The following is a 17,078-nucleotide window of genomic DNA, read 5'->3' as shown; positions in this document are numbered from 1 at the left end:
TATGACGACATTTGATCTACTTGACACTTTGGCTTCATGAGATCTGTTTTTCCACTATGTTGGGCAAGCCAAATCAAATGCTCATGTCCTAAAAAATACTTACTATCCTTTTAATTGCAATTTTATGTTTGTTTTATCTGTGGCGTGTGATTCTGTGTTTGAAAGCATGTGTAGCGAGATGAAGAAAGATGTGGATGTTGAGTGTTTCACGTGGTCTTTTTGTGTCTATTTATTGATATGCTGTTCATATGCTTTTTTCTGTGTACTGAGTTTACCAATGCGTCTGTATATTTTGCTCCATTATCATCAAGTGACAGTTAAAAAAATGACAACCTGGACTTATCAGATATTTGGGCATTTATTTAACATGGTTAAAAGATAAATCACAGCAAGTCCCTGTGTTGTACACGAGAAGTTACAATGGTTACATTACATCTTGACATCTTATATGGTATTAGGAGTATAATTGAGTATGTGATTGTTGGTCTCCCTTTTTCAATAACTGGACCATCAGAAATACTGATACTGTTTCACTTGCTGTTCTGTCTGTTGACAAATATTAATTCTTTCTTGATCCATCAGTGGATGTAACACGCAAAATAAAAGTATCCAAGTCGAATTCTACATGTGGTTCAGCATTGTTTTGTTTCTATCGCATAAGTATACGCAGCAAACAATAAATACGTTCAATCAGATGCATCATTTTGTATCAGTTACGGAGCCTTTGCAGATTAAGTAGCAGTTATTTGGCACAACAAGGACAACATGAGATACATTTAAATTAAGGTGACAAAATAAACTCAAGACAGTTCCTGTATCGTGTTCCTTCAAGTTGTTCCTCGGTTCAGTCCGTGCCAAAGTACCTCTGTCCAAAATGTGTTGGGGCCACTGGATGCACCTCTGTGGTCAGGATGGTGATCTCTGGGAACTCCTGGATGATCGATTTGGCTCCTAAGAGAAACATAAATATGACATATTGAATGGAGCTCTCATGGTGTGCTAAAAAACACTACTGATACTGCTGGGTGAGAAAGGGATTAGTTCAAGGAGTGGCTGAAAGCAAACGGCACTCATGTCTACCAATTTTCTCTGGTCAGAAGAAATTATTTGAACAATAGCTGGTTTAAACTCATTTGTCACCGTGGAAAATATGCACTCTGGTTGAACTATTGAGTGAGAGTGCCCTCAGTAGCTTTGTATTAGTATTGCTATATTTCTTGCCTATTGTACAACGCAACTGGCGTTACAGCTACCAATCCACTAGCTCAGACTGGTCATGGGTAGCATGGCCGTGTGGTTGCCAGTGGTATGACGACAATAACACACTGGGTACGGGATGGGGGGGGGGGGGGGGGGGGTCGTGACTAACTATAATTGTCTGCTTAAATCTGTTACAGATAGGGGAGTGGAGTAGAGAGCAATGGAGAAAAGCTTCCTGATTCAAATGATACAGGGAAAGATGTTAAAAGAAATGTCTAGGGAAATACAAACTTGGTAATTTTAGAGAATGAAAAGCTTTAATTCATTCCTGTAGCAAAAGTAGTTGTTAAAATGAGTAAATGTGACTCTCTGCTGCCTGCATGTTGATATGCAAATGAATTCTTTAAGTCACTGAATGGCTCATTCCCCTGAGAAAATAAGAGAAGTCGTTTTCTAAACAAACTAGGATAACATTAGAAAGTTAATTTGATTTGCAGACATTTACTGCTTTCCAACTCTATCATGAGGAGCTGTTATAGTCTGATAAGTTTAGTCTCAAAAACTTTTAGAAATTTACAAGCCATGTGGTTTGCAGGAAGTCATGACGGAGTGAAGTTTGCACTTAGTAGAAGTGTGAACATAGTGATAAGGTGCGAACAGACACTAGAGTAGTTGATTGGGGAGACAACAGCTAGATAGCCTGCTGAGCTATGGGGCTTGAGAAAACAAAAGAATAAATAGGCGTTTGTTTATACAGAGAAGTTACTTTCTCAAAGCCATAAATAGTTTAACTGCGTCCAGCAGGAACAGTCACAACTGCAATCTTCTGTACCATAGATTTAAAGTATAATAGGTTAACAGTAGTCTATTATAACGTTTCTGTTACAAATGACCAGAGGAAGGTAAGAAATATTAGAAGTCATGTCGGATAACTGCCATAATGGGCATTAGGTGAATAAGTGATTGGAAGCAGAAGTGAGGTGGATCGAAGCATACAGTGCTTAACATGGTAAGTGGAAAAGTAATTATCATATTATATTTGGGTGGGTGTGGCAGTATACTGTGAGGTGTGTGTGTGGCAGTATACCGTGAGGTGTGGGTGTGGCAGTATACCGTGAGGTGTGTGTGTGGCAGTATACCGTGAGGTGTGGGTGTGGCAGTATACCGTGAGGTGTGGGTGTGGCAGTATACTGTGAGCTGTGGGTGTGGCAGTATACTGTGAGGTGTGGGTGTGGCAGTGAGGTGTGGGTGTGGCAGTATACTGTGAGGTGTGGGTGTGGCAGTATACCGTGAGGTGTGGGTGTGGCAGTATACTGTGAGCTGTGGGTGTGGCAGTATACTGTGAGCTGTGGGTGTGGCAGTATACTGTGAGGTGTGGGTGTGGCAGTGAGGTGTGGGTGTGGCAGTATACTGTGAGGTGTGGGTGTGGCAGTGAGGTGTGGGTGTGGCAGTATACTGTGAGGTGTGGGTGTGGCAGTATACTGTGAGGTGTGGGTGTGGCAGTATACCGTGAGGTGGGTGTGGCAGTATACTGTGAGGTGTGGGTGTGGCAGTATACTGTGAGGTGTGGGTGTGGGGCAGTATACTGTGAGGTGTGGGTGTGGCAGTATGGTGTGGGTGTGGCAGTATACCGTGAGGTGTGGCAGTATACCGTGAGGTGTGAGAGTATACCGTGAGCTGTGGGTGTGGCAGTATACCGTGAGGTGTGGGCGTGGCAGTATACCGTGAGGTGTGGGTGTGGCAGTATGGTGTGGGTGTGGCAGTATACTGTGAGGTGTGGCAGTATACTGTGAGGTGTGGGTGTGGCAGTATACTGTGAGGTGGGTGTGGCAGTATACTGTGAGGTGTAGCAGTATACTGTGAGGTGTGGCAGTATACCGTGAGGTGTGGGTGTGGCAGTATACTGTGAGGTGTAGCAGTATACTGTGAGGTGTGGCAGTATACTGTGAGGTGTGGGTGTGGCAGTATACCGTGAGGTGTGGAGAAGAGGCTGAGGAGGATAATGTGTTTGGGCTGGACACCGTGCTCGATCAGCACCCTCACTGCCTCGATCACAGTGTTCCCGGTACCTACGGCAGACGCACAGGAAGCACTGGATTAGACGCTTCAGTTCACATCCCACTGGTCCTTCAAAATAAAACTCTCAGTACATTAAGAACACATCTCCTGTTTTACAGACCCGACAAGCATTGATCAGTCATCTACCAACATTTCAACATCAAAGTAAAGCCGTCAAAGTCAAAAGGCATCACATTAGTGTGCTGTGCAGTGTCCGAAATTAACTTTTTGGCCAACCTGCCGAGGCCCGGTAAACTAGAAAACTTTCATGCATAAAATTGGGAACCATGATTTGAGGCACACACGAGCAAAATGCTGGACCATCTCAATCCGGCCCCCAATGTCCTCAAAGAAGAATAACTCGCATCTGCTACAACTTGGTCACTTATGGATAAGGTTTATAAATCATGAGGAAATGCAAGAGAATTTAAATGATGAGAGCAGAGCATTGTTATTTGACCCTATATAACCAAGGCATTCAAGTGTTATGATCTCAAAAAGTTAGCAGCCAGTGTGGGTGACCCTTAATAAATATCCACCAGACACATTTGACCAGAGGAGGCTAATGCCAAGGTGCTTGGCAGGGGTTCATTTTGGACCCCGTAAACATGCATCATTGTAACCACATGTCCTATCACTCTGATGATAAAACATCCCTTCAACCAGGTTTCATTAACATTTTGCTTATGGGTTTTTTTTCTGATTGGGAGCAGGGGGAAAAAATGCTGCTTTGTGACATCATGGCGACGCCATCATGGCTATTAGGAAACTATTTCTGTAGACCCTCATTACTATGCTCTTCAGCAGCTTGGTGGCCATCTCGCAGGCAGTGTATAATTTCCTCTTGAGAGCTATAATTATCAGAAGAGAGTGAATGGGCCTGCATGATGTGGAAATGTGGAGCTGGTGGAGAAGGTCAACTAAACGGAAATTCAAAAATAAATAAATAAATAACAATAAATAATATAAAAATGATCAAATAAAATAAAAAAAGAACCCCGTTTTTACATCTGCAGAAGAACATTTATTACACAACGCGTGTCATTGATGTGCTGCTGGAGGTGGCAAAGCGTTTTTAATCAGTGGGAGGAGCCCAGCAGGGGGCAGTGTGCTCACTTACTGAGGATGGGGTACATGAGCAGCACTTTCCTCCTGTACACGTCTGGGGGGAACTTGGCATAGTACACTTTGGCTTTCTGTGTCTCCTCGTCACTCTGGATGAGGATCTTGCCGATGCGGATGGACCGGCAACAGTCCCTGAGACCCTGCTCCATGGCCTCACCTGTGGGGGAGACACAGCAGGCTGCGTCAAAACCCGAAACACCTCAAAACTGGACTTTCTTGCCTTGTGCTCCTGAAATAAAAAATTGCTCAATTTAACTATCATAGTCTAATCTAACACATAATTTACAATTTCACTTCACTGAAAAGGGAAAATCTTTAGTGGTGACTTCATTGTGTACCAGGAGGCACGCCCTAACTCTCTCGTAACGGGACAAGCCCCGTCTTTTATTGTCACACGATGACACGAACACCACAATACATGCATGCGGCCACAACACACTCATGCTGACGGTGGCCGGTGAAAAGTGTCCTCTGCATTTAACCCATCCAGGCATGTCCTTTCCTCCGGGGGGCAGGCCAGGAGCAGTGGTCGCTTTCTCGTACAGCGCCCGGGGACCAACTTCGGATGTTGTCGTCACTGGTCGGATGACGATGACGATCTGATCTTCTGCATGTTTTTAGTGGGGGGGTTATATACGGAGGAACCCCCCTGGAGAACATGCAAACTCCACACAGAGAGAAAGGCCCTTACGACGAGATACCCCACCTGGGCAGTGGGCACTGAGGATATGGGGGGGAACACAACCACAGCGCCCACAGTGTCCCAGGCGAGAATCGAACTCAGGACCTTCTGACTGTGAGGCGACAGCTCTACCACTGAGCCACCGTGCCCCCTACAGATATCCTATTGGTTTACTTTTGAATGATCCCACTCTACACCTTATGGGTGCATTCATAAATGTCACTCCGAGCACCCAGAGCGCACTCTGGCACAAACTGGACCGTTTGTAAATTGTCTGAGGAGACGGAGCAACAGAGCGCAAAAGAGATGATGAAAAACTAAAATAGTAAAAAAAAAACAGGAAGAGAAGAGAAGGGATGAGAGGAGCTGAGAGCAGATAAGACTGAACTGTTTGTATGTGTAGCAGTTAGCTAAATGCGAGCTAGTAGCCTAGCTCTGCTTCTTTGAACCGTGCTCTCATTTTAGTGTCGAGCATCAGCTTGGCTTTACCTCAATATCCTGTTTCAACTATTAGTGCCTTCCTTCCCACTGGCCTGGATAGAGTGTTTGAGCTATATATTGTGTGTCCAACAGGCCTATTTTCTTGACTTCTCTTCCATAACATAACTGTCACAAAAGGTAGAATGGGTTTCGCAATAAATGCACGCAATCATACAACTACAATAACATTATGTAAGGTCTCATTAAATCTGAGCAAGAGAAAACCAGCACTGTCTCAACTGTGCCATACGAGAGGCTCTTACTGTACCGATTAGTATTCAAAAGATCAATCCATTTGACTGAGAGAAAAGGGACTGACTGCTGGCAGGCTATGAGACAGCACACACAATGGCCTGGCCTTGTGAATGAGAGCAGACTGAAGGTGTAGGAGTGCACAGTCTGCACAAAGTGCATACTGTCTGCACAAAGTGCATACTGTCTGCACAAAGTGCATACTGTACAGTATTATGCCTGGAAGACATAATACACGCTCTTACAAAGGAGAGACTCTCATTTGGTAGGTGCGCTATGACAGATTCCCCTTCTCCTTTGACTTACCACTTCTCATAATGCTGACTCCACAGTTGCCTCTTTCAAACTTGACACCTTCATACTTGTACCCTGGGGGCAAAGAAACGAAACGAGAACAGTCAAAATGGAGCTCTCCTGAACAATCGCACTCAGGCTTAAAGGTTGCCTGTAAAATATTGGGAGAAAGCCCTGCGCTTATTTTTGCACAGTAGTCATTGTAATTAATTCGGGGTATACTGTATATGCAGGAATCCTGAAGTTAAATTCAATACCTTTTAAGACCTTTTCTATATATTTTAAGACCTCAACGCCACTTTCATAACAGCAGCGATTCACAGCGTTACGTGCTGCCGGGAACGCCCACCTGACGGTCAAAAAAAAAAACTTGTTCATTCCGCTGCCCGCCGAGTCGACTAGTTTCTCACGCTGTGTTTGTTCAGCCAAAATGCTGGATACCTGTTGTGCTATCGGTTGCACTAACCGACGAGGAGACACGCCTGGCTTGTGCTTTTACAGAATCCCGTCGGAGAAAGAAAACTCAGAAAGGAGGAGGTTGTGGATTTGTGCGATTAGACGTGGTTCAGTCGCTGGGGAGGGCAAATGGCTTTTTTTTCTACCATCAAAGTACACACGTCTTTGCGGCCAACATTTCATCAAAGCTAAGCTCAAGTAACGTTACAATAATGTTTAAAATACCCCGTTAACGTTACTTGAGCTTACAGTTTTTTTTTGACCGTCAGGTGGGCGTTCCCGGCAGCACGTAACGCCCCTTGAAAGCTATGAATAGGGGTGTAAATCACAAGTTTCATCACGATACGATATTACATAGATTCTTTGGACGACACGATAGATATTTGCTGATATCACAAAGTCTGCCATGATGATATGATTTTGATTTAATTCAGGGGTCTGATCGATATGAGACGATATCATATGCTCATTTAACACAATCAGCTGCAAAATGCAATACCTCTTCGAATGGCGATTAAGACTTTTGAACACTTTTTAAGGGCCTTAAGATTCCCTACATTGACTTATCAACTTTTAATACTTTTCAAGACCCAGTGGATACCCTGTAATTTGTTCAATCGCACATGCTGCTGGAGGTCAGATCCTGTGTGTCCACCCTGTCCTTTTAAACCCCAACACTGACTTTGTTACTAGAGGAAGAGATCCTCACCTGTTGGTGTGGTCACAGTGCATTCTGAGTAGGGCAGCTGATTCAAACCCTCTTCAACCACTAGCCTGATCTGTTGATGGAGAGACAATGAAACACTGTATATAGCTCAAAACAGACACTGTGTGTGTGTGTGTGTGTGTGTGTGTGTGTGTGTGTGTGTGTGTGTGTGTGTGTGTGTGTGTGTGTGTGTGTGTGTGTGGTGATTAAGTCATGATCTTACCAGTCGGTCAGCACAAAACACAAAATCTCCTCTGCTGGTGGTCCTGAAAATGGGAATACAAATGTTGGATTATCGAGATTTGATTTGCTGGTTTATACTGCTCTATGGGTATGCGGGAATGAACAGACAGACACGACTCAGTCAGTCAAAACAGCCAGCTGCAAGTACTGTACAGTGTATCATGACGTGTACGTTACAGATGGCGGAGAAGGCACTCACTTGTCTCTGATTATAGTCTGTAATTCACGAATCTGGTCGTTCAGAGGGAGCAGTTTAAGCTGAGGTCCCAAAGCCTCTTGGTTTACGGGCTGTACTATGCTGGCATCCCCAGCAGCTGCTTCAGAGTTGGACACCACTGTATCGACACTGCTACCGCTGCTGGCAAACCGAACTTGCTTCATGGGCTGCTCTGTGCCACTGTTGACATTGTTCAGTTGTTGATTGTGGCATGGCATCCTGAGTAGTACACTGTGGCGGTAACACAGAACAATCAACGCTTTTCTTTGACAAGTGTGTAAAAGTGAAAGTGTATTAATATTTCGACATACAGGACGCCCACTGACCTGCTTGCTGTCTGACAAAGAGGAGGACCAGCCAGGCAACGTGTTCTTCCTTAGCTTTGGTTCCCCGTTTCGAAGTCGAGTGCAATTTCCCAGTCAGTCACACAGCTACCACGAGCAAATAATTAAATTAAGTTCACCTTCACAAACTAAAAGATTCCCAATCACGCCCCGGGCAACAACATCAAATGACTGCTATTTTACAGGAATATATCCAGCAGTAACGCTAGCTCGTTAGCTAGCTGTGACACACTGACAGTGCTAACCGGAAATGACGACACAGCCGGTTTGTTGACGAACTGCCTTCCTTCAACATGGCGCCGATGTTGGTCCCGCTGAAATGTGGGATTCACTTTCAAAGACGAAAATTAGCACTATTAATTCGACAGACGAGCTCGTATCACGTTTGGAACAAGAGTGGCGGTCGAAATGGGACGGAGTATAAACGCCAAAGTACATATCTGGTAAGTGATCATGAGTAGTTGGAAAGGACACTATGTTTTTGGTGTGACAGACAGTCACTATCGTTACGCAAGGACAGATATGTTCATTATTTTTCAACTAGTTTCAGCGTTACCCAAGTTAGGTTAGAACACCTGAGTTTGTTTGTTTTGTCTTTTTGTCTAATTCTCTTTCAAGTGCAGTCGTTGTCATGTAACTTAATGCTAAACTAGCATGCTACATAACGTTTTGGTTAACGCTAGGTTATGTATGAGTTTGTTAGCTAGCTAACGTTAGCATCAGCCACTTCAAGCAAGGTTGTACAATGAAATAGTGTCAGAAAAATCTCGTATCTTCTTAGATTTATTAATGATGTTACGTCACAGTTGCAGAAGGCTGTGTACTTTAGTGATGCATGATAACGCCGCTTTATCAGCTTGTCTGTCACTGTCAGTGGCCCCAGTCACGTGTTGCTGCCCACTCGCTCCCTGGACGAGATAAGCCCTGCCAGGTTGCCACTACTCTCTCCCACCCTGTGAACCTGTGGTTGATGTAATTGTCATAATAACGCGTGTGGTTTGTTGTTTGTCGCTGACTGTGTTACATTTGAACGCTAACTTATTGTCAGCTTGTCTTGTCCTAATCAAAACTAATGTCTGTCTGATTAGGAGTTGAGGTTTGGAATCATTATCAAAGAGACAGCTGATTGACTCAACAGCTGGATGGGACATTTAGCTCGCTGCTAGTAGTATCAAACTGATGGAAGTTATATAAAGTTAGATAGTTGCCCAATGATAGGCACTGTTAAGGTCAGAGTTTACCCATGTTTTAATCATTACATTAAAATGTAATGTACCATTTCATCACCACTTCTGACAACAAGGTGATAAGTGTTCATCTGGACCTAGTCCAGGCTGTTTGTATTATAGACAGTCAAGTCACTTTGTATTGATTAATTCAGCAGTTCTAACAGTTCTACAAATATGCTGTTGTACTAGTATGTAAAGTCAAGTCAAGTCAACTTTATTTATAGAGCACATTTACAATGACAAAGCCGACCAAAGTGCTTCACAGATAAAACAATAAATATGGAAGAAAACGACAAGTACAGAATACACTGCTACAGGACAAGGTGCAGTGTAGTATGTGATTGGTCATTTATATTTCTGAATTGTATCTGCAATAGGTTATCAGTTTTCACAAAGTCACAATGAAACTGCATTTTTAGAGCATCTTGCTTCTTTAGTGGGATGAATTCCCTGTCCAATCAGGATGTAGAGGTGGGACATAACACATTTTGTTATGTTTTGGCAGGGTTTCCCGCTAGTTGGCTTACTTGGCTAGTGCATAGTCTGCATATGTCCAGCTGGGTCAAAATAGTAGCCAGCCGTGGGCGGGTGTCTTCGGGGGTTGTTTAAAGATGTTTGGCGTCCCTGTAGTTTGCCGTGTTTAAGCACCGTGCTTAGCCTGAAGGTCCAAACACCGCCCAGCTGGGAAGCTAAGAGGTCAGAATCAGAATCAGAATAACTTTATTGATCCCCGAGGGGAAATTGGGAAATGGTCACTTTTTATATTTTATATTTCATCTCAAGAAACAACACCTCTGAATTACTGCACGACCTGAATTTTGTGTGTGATACTGTCCGTAGCGCTGTGGGAAAATGGGAAAAGTACACACAGCACGGTTGTGGCGGTTGCTTGCCCTCCGCCGCGGTTGGCTTTTCTATAGCACGGTATTTGCAATACTGCGGTTATTGTGACAGTAAGAAAGTAGCCGGCTGGAAATGTTTTCATGTTTGGCCATTTAGCTTGCAGCTGGCACTTTTGGAAAACCCTGTAAATTTGGTATAAATTCAAATAGATGTATGGTACATTATTAGAATCCGTTAAAATGCTGAAAATGTTTCATTTCACTGAAATGAGATTTTGTCTTTGTGCTCTTTAGCTCAGCACTTCAGCTAAACAGGAATAACCTTTAAACTTTGACCTAAAGTCTGAGCACTTTGTTAAACAAACACAATGGACCAAAAATGTTTGGAATTGGATGTGTTTACTTTTTCCTTGGTCTAGTCTACACTTACTTTTACTCCAAACCAGAGGAGTATGATCTTAAAACATGAGAATTTATAAATATCAGTGTAAAAAAAAGAATCCATCTCATATGTTTCAGTTGTCTTCCACTCCACACCCAAGAACAGCAACATGGAGTGTCAACAGGAGCGAAAACAGTCGTCAGATTTTGGAGGCAGCAAAAGTAAGTTTGGTAGAAAGACACTGTTCCTTGAGGAAAGGTCATGCAAACCTCAGACTGTTCGAAACACAAACCAGTGTCTTTTTCTAAGCGTGTTGTTTTCACAGCATTTGCAGGTGACAGACAAACGAACATGTTGGCACGGAAATGCAGGAGGACGACTAAATGCAGATCCAAAAAACGTGGTGAGTACTTGATCTTATCATATTCTTTGCTTGTTGTAACTGTTTATGCTCTTTTTTTGGTGGGGGGGGTGTACTTTGAATAAGCTCATGAAACATTATTCAAATATTTTTATTGATTTTTTTCAAACAGACAAAAAACTCACCAAACGTAAACCTCCCTTTCCCACATGGACACTCAAAAATAAAATAAAAGACAAAACAAAACAGCAACATATAACTGATGACCACTACCTCACACAGTTCCCATCACCCCCTTATTATAGAAACATAAAAAGAATATAATTTTACTCTATTGCTAAACTCATGAACCTCACTCACTCACTCATCCCATGGCCTAGAGGGCCGTAGGGGTGTCATGGTGGATGCTTGGACAGTCAAGGATCTCCATCGCTCACGGTCTTCAGCTGTTCTTAGCAGGGTTTGGAAGCTGCGGCCAGTCCATTCTTTGATGTTGTCCATCCAGGACTTTCTCTGCCTGCCTCTTCTCCGCTTTCCCTCTACTGTCCCCTGCAGGATGGTCTTTGACAGGGAGGTGTGTCTTGTGACATGGCCATACCAGGCCAGTTTGTGACGTTTTACTATTGACAATAGAGGTTCCTGGTCTCCAGCATGGGAGGTCACTAGCTGTCTAACATAGTCATTTGTCCGGTGTTCTTTATATGAAATATGTAGCATTCTTCTGTAGCATTTGCTTTCAAAGGACTGTATCCTACGCTCCGTAGGAGCGTAGGAACTCATGAAACATAAGGGCAAAACTACATCAGAATAGCTGATGCAAGCTTAGTCAGATGTGAATAGAGAAACTGTCGTGGTCAATTTTTTGTCAGCACTTTGACTTAATGAGCCTATCATCCGACATTATCCCCCTCCCACATACACACACACACACACACACACACACACACTAAAACAGATGTAGATTGTACAAAAAAAATGGTTTCTTATTAATTTGATTTGTAAAACAAGTCTCCAATGTAAATATGTTTAGTCTGTATAAACAAAAAAATGCATACAGTATAATGGAGTTTAACTAATGGAGATTACTCAAACTATTAAATAACACTACGGTAATTATATCCGAGTAACAAAGTCACTAAATGCTATCAGTCATATTGTGGATATAAACAGGAGTTGTAATTAAGAGAGACAAATAAACTTCTATAGTTTTTTGATACATTGACTGGAGCATTCCACATGATACATGATGGACCTTCACTCGTGCATCATGGTTCATGTTAATCCAAACCCTCTTGGTTGCTGTCAGTTATGGCCTGATTGCATTTGATTAAAGGCAGGTGTTGGACAATGTGACTTTAATTACCTTGGTGGTGGTGGTGCCGTGCAGCAGCATCATAACATATTGGCTGGATTAGAAGCATTACTGCATATTCTTGGGCCCTTGGAGGGTCCCTGTGGCAGGTGTGTGGTGGAGCGTGGGTAAACAGCCATGTTGGCACCAGTGGAGTCGCTCTCAACCTCAGCTGGGATGACAGCCCAGGTGTCTCCTGGGACTTGTAGTGTCAGGCTAGATCCTCAGGTCCACCTGGGGAGACTGCTGTTGTTGCTGCTCCCAGACCTCCCAAGGGACTCGCCTTGACATGTGATGGTTCATGTGTATGCCCAAGGTGGAGCCCTGCCTCGGCTACTGTCATTGTCACATTGAATGCAAAATGCAAAGTTAGCTGCCAATATTGGCAGACCAATATACATATAAATATAAAGTATACATATACATATAAATATAAAGTATACATATACATATATATATAAAGTATACATATAAATATAAAGTATACATATACATATAAATATAAAGTATACATATATATATAAAGTATACATATACATATACATATATATATATATATATATAAAGTTCACGTTATGGTAAATATTGTACTGTTTACCCATCTGAGCTATGGTCACGGGTCCGCCACCCAAATTGGGTCCCGAGCCATAGTTTGGGAAACAACACTGGTCTAAAGTAAAGAAGACGCTTGGCTTTTGTTGTTTTCTTATCTACAGTTGAAGGAGGTGAATTCAACCGCCATCCTGTCTGCCATGCTTTCCTACGTGTGGCCAAAGGACAGACCAGACCTGCGGGCGCGTGTTGCCATCTCTCTGGGCCTGCTTGCTGGAGCCAAGGTAGGCTAAGAGACGGTGCAAAGTTGCCTTTAAAGGATGGCGTCACCGGTAATCAACCCACTTTGTATCATATATAATCTCGGTAATGTAAGCGCATGGGCAGTGTTTTACCTTCTCTGTCTGTTTACCTCACGGAGAACAATGCTCCTGCTGCTGCCTGCAGAAACTCCGCCCCCACCAGCTGCAAGTCATTAAGGCTTGTTGAGGCTCTTCATGCGATTCTCGTGGATGTGCACATACTTAAATAAATAAATAACAGCCGACCCTCGGAGCAGATTCTGCCTCTCCAGCACAACTTCCGCAGCTCCGTTGTGACGCGTTGTGATGTAAAACGCGTCACAAACGCAGCGCTTTGCCAGAGGAGGAAATGGGAGATCTCCGTGAGCAAAACGCAGAGAGAGAAGGTAATCATCATTACCCATGTGCTTATTAATTATTAATGATACAAAGTGGGTTGATTACCGCTAAAGCCATCCTTTAAAGAGGATCTATTTATTATACTTGTTTGTGTTACTGTGGAAATACTTTTTATTCAGTTGGATTGTAGCTCAGCAAATAATGCAATTTATTTCACAAGATACTGTAAGTAGTACACAATAATAATAACAAGGGCTGAACCTTTTCAGACAACTGAGTGGAGACAGACACCAAATGACATACATGTAGGCACATGGGGCACGTGCATCAGGGCTGAGGAGACTTTGCTCTTAGTGCGCAAACATCAAGGCCTGGTTTTGGGATGGCAGAACTCATTGGTGAACCTCATGGAGGTGAACCTCATGGAGGTGTTCCTGAAGTCATCTGGCAAACTGATGTGATTGGAAATGCCTACTTGATAACCTAAATGACTCAACTGCACTGATGCCCACATCCAAGCTCACATAGGTCAATGCACAGCGCATATCCTATGTAAAAGTAAGCCAAAATGGTATGCACTTTAAACAGATATACATATGTATGTATATATATATATATATATATATATAATTGATTGTAAACGTGATGTATTTCCTCTTCCTTTCCTTTGTTGATTGTCTCTAATTCTCTACACCCTTGAAAACAATCACAGATTCACAGCATATCCTGCTGCCACTCAGCATGGCTCCCTCTAGTGTGTACCAAGGGAGGAGAGAACACACATGAACTGTCATGTCCTCCTATTTCCCTGCTTGGCTGGATTTAGCCTGGATTTCTTTGGTTTGTCTGTTTGAACTGAAATCACCAACTGTGTGGAGAGCCGGTTGTTAAATCGTCTGAATAACACAATGCATCAGCCCTCTGCCTCTGCACTCCACATTATCAGTGACATTTTCATTTCATATAATTGATAATAATGATCTGCTTCTTTTTGTTGGTGTCAAATGAAGTGCTCTCGCCCCGGCCAGCAGCCGTGTCGCCCCCTGCTGGCCCCCACTGTACCCAAGTATCAACACTGTAAGCTTAGGCTCATTCCTGATAGCCCGGCGGAGGCTTTGCTTCACTATACTTGACACAATAATATCTCTATTACGAGATGTCATATCTCCAGGTACAGAGTGACACGTCACAGAGATAGATCATCTCTGGGCTTGGTGGTAAATGGATACATCAAACCTTTATCACGTATTAGTGGCAGAATTGAGGACATGTTTTGGTCGGGTGATAATGGGCTCATGTTATTTCTGTGTCACATTCATGTTGTCTTGGTAGCAAAGTGGCTGATATTGTTTTACCTTGAGGGACTCAAGAGGAGTTCTATTGTGTGAATATAATGTTCCAGAACCCTGGAGATGGAGCTTTTGCAGTACAAATGAATTCACTATTAGGTGTCTTTACTTGAGGAGGATTTAAATAGATTTTTTTTTACCTTATTTAATTAGTGCATCATTTTTTTCCTCCACCATCATCATCAGCAACATCAAGTTATATCATGCTGAATTTGACACAAGGAAATGAACAAAAAGAGAAGTAAAAAAAAAAAACACGTTAGGGGTGGAGAGGTTCAGAGGAAATGGGCCCCAAATGAGAATGCTTTGTGCTGCTGTGCTCTGTGGCTGCCTGTGGTAATGTGCTGCACTCTGCCTCGCCCGCCTGACTGACTCACACCACTGTTCCTGTGCTTTTAATTAGGCCTAATATCCATCTCAACTCCATTAGCAGGAAGCATCAGCCACCTACCTCAATAGCACCAGCACAGCCAGCCGAGGAGAACACACACACACACACACACACACACACACACACACACAGCATCACATACGTACGTACATACATAGAGACACTGCATGAAATAGGCCACATCCATCACGGGGGAAAGCGCTCCATTCACTTCCACACACCAGCGTCATTTTCCTTGAATTAAACATAGCTAAAAGCTGTTGTGTGGTGGGGCTGCACACACAACAAATGTAAAAAATCGCCAGTTAAAGTTTTTTTGTACTCCTGAGCAAAACAAGGAAGCCATTGAGAATTGGCGAGAAGAAAAATGTGGATCTAGCTGTCAAGGAAGTAAGTTGGAGTGTTCATCTTCCGTATATACGATCTTTTTGTGCAACACGCAACCATGCACGTGACATAGGAGAACGCCAGGATTGGAGGGGGGGGGTTCTGTTTTCCCCCGTCTTGGGCGTGGTTTCTGAATGATGACGCGTTACGCAGTGTCTCTATACCACTCTATACATACATACATACATATATACATACATACTGTACCTACCTACCTACTTTCCTTCCTCCCTCGCTCCCTTCCTTCCTTGAATGCACCTGAATACCTAACTAATTGGATTTACAGCCGAACAACAGTGGACATTTTCCAAGCGTTTGGAGTGCACACACACACACACACACACACACACACACACACACACACACACACACACACACACACACACACACACACACACACACACTTTGAGGAGCTGCCTCCTCAGGGCAAGGGCCCTACATCGGTCGCTCGGCCCTGAGCAGTCAAAGAGGACTGGGTTATTTTGAAATTGTGGCCTGAACAGGCCTATTGAAGTTCTGAACCAATTTCCCATCTCTCTCTCTCTCTCTCTCTCTCTCTCTCTCTCTCTCTCTCTCTCTCTCTCTCTCTCTCTCTCTCTCTCTCCTCTCCTGGTCTCTGAATGCTCTCTCTCTCTCTCTCTCTCTGTCTCTCTCTCTTCTCTCCTGGTCTCTGAATGCTCTCTCTCTCTCTCTTCTCTCCTGGTCTCTGAATGCTCTCTCTCTCTTCTCTCCTGGTCTCTGAATGCTCTCTCTCTCTCTCTCTCTCTCTCTCTCTCTCTCTCTCTCTCTCTCTCTCTCCTCTCTCCTGCTCTCTGTATGCTCTCTCGTCCCCAGATGACCAACGTGACGGTGCCCTTCATGTTTAAGTATGCGGTGGACGAGCTCAACCAGATGTCGGGACACATGCTGAACCTGAGTGACGCGCCAAGCACCGTGGCTACCATGGCAACGGCCGTGCTGATTGGCTGTGAGTCCCGGGCTCATCAGAGGGGGACCGCGGGACCGCCTATTATCTACAGGCTGACCTTTAGCAACGCATTCATATCAATGCCGCTCCGCAACCTCCGTTTTCCAGGACAATTATTGACCTGATGTCCTTCCGTCTGTGTCTGAGGACACGTCTCTGTTCGTCTGTTCGTCCCTCCTCTTGCGAGTGCTCATGAGGACCTCATGAGGACACGTCTGTAAAGCAGTGGGACTTTGTTAATGTCCTTTTTAAATGACTGAGACGATTATTAGTTTGTAGGGGTGTCACGATACCCTCAGTTCACGATACGATACACGATATTGGGTTCACAATAACGATACGATATTTATACATTTTTTACAAAACTTGAATAATGAAAATATATGACTGGAATTTTTATTTATTTATTTCTTATTTGAAATACACAAAATGCAAAACAAATGCTGTTGTTGGAAATTGTTATAACTACAAAACAACATGGAAGATAATTGGCTTATATTGCAATATAATGTGTCACACTGTCACAAACTAAATGTTTGTTGCATGGTAGGCCTAAAAGAAAAATAAAC

At 43.4% G+C, this 17,078-nt stretch overlaps 2 protein-coding genes across 3 annotated transcripts in view; one reads left to right on the top strand and one right to left on the bottom strand.

Moving 5' to 3' along the window:
- Positions 1–59: 59 nt before the first annotated feature.
- Positions 60–8,288, bottom strand: uprt (uracil phosphoribosyltransferase (FUR1) homolog). 2 transcript variants are annotated; one of them, XM_083651346.1, is made up of 8 exons: positions 8,040–8,288; positions 7,696–7,944; positions 7,477–7,519; positions 7,257–7,326; positions 6,104–6,166; positions 4,379–4,540; positions 3,171–3,269; positions 60–951 (listed from the first exon to the last, which is right to left on the bottom strand). In XM_083651346.1, the coding sequence occupies exons 2-8, from the start codon at positions 7,929–7,931 to the stop codon at positions 845–847; spliced, it is 780 nt and encodes a 259-aa protein (XP_083507472.1). In that variant the 5' UTR covers positions 7,932–7,944; positions 8,040–8,288; the 3' UTR covers positions 60–844. The 2 variants fall into 2 exon arrangements, with proteins under 2 accessions (XP_083507472.1, XP_083507473.1); XM_083651347.1 differs by having other exon boundaries at positions 7,696–7,893.
- Positions 8,289–8,350: 62 nt separating this feature from the next.
- Positions 8,351–17,078, top strand: part of abcb7 (ATP-binding cassette, sub-family B (MDR/TAP), member 7) — a gene marked incomplete at its 5' end in the record, with an annotated part of 43,985 nt that continues 35,257 nt past the window's right edge. The window contains 5 exons of the mRNA XM_083651339.1: positions 8,351–8,500; positions 10,648–10,731; positions 10,836–10,913; positions 12,939–13,058; positions 16,377–16,509. Of these exons, the coding sequence (XP_083507465.1) occupies positions 8,351–8,500; positions 10,648–10,731; positions 10,836–10,913; positions 12,939–13,058; positions 16,377–16,509 (565 nt within the window). The remainder of the gene's footprint in view (positions 8,501–10,647; positions 10,732–10,835; positions 10,914–12,938; positions 13,059–16,376; positions 16,510–17,078) is intronic.

This window comes from Poromitra crassiceps, assembly GCF_964638095.1.
Source record: "Poromitra crassiceps genome assembly, chromosome: 15".
Taxonomy (NCBI): domain Eukaryota; kingdom Metazoa; phylum Chordata; class Actinopteri; order Beryciformes; family Melamphaidae; genus Poromitra; species Poromitra crassiceps.
This window is presented reverse-complemented; position numbering and strand designations above follow the sequence as displayed.

Excerpts from the sequence above, each read along its gene's own strand:
- uprt (XM_083651346.1), bottom strand. The coding sequence starts at position 7,931 with ATGCCATGCCACAATCAACAACTGAACAATGTCAACAGTGGCACAGAG. Across the intron at positions 3,270-4,378 it reads GCTCATGTACCCCATCCTCA|GTACCGGGAACACTGTGATC; the intron begins GTAAGTGAGCAC and ends CGTCTGCCGTAG. Across the intron at positions 952-3,170 it reads CCTCTTCTCCACACCTCACG|GAGCCAAATCGATCATCCAG; the intron begins GTATACTGCCAC and ends TGTTTCTCTTAG.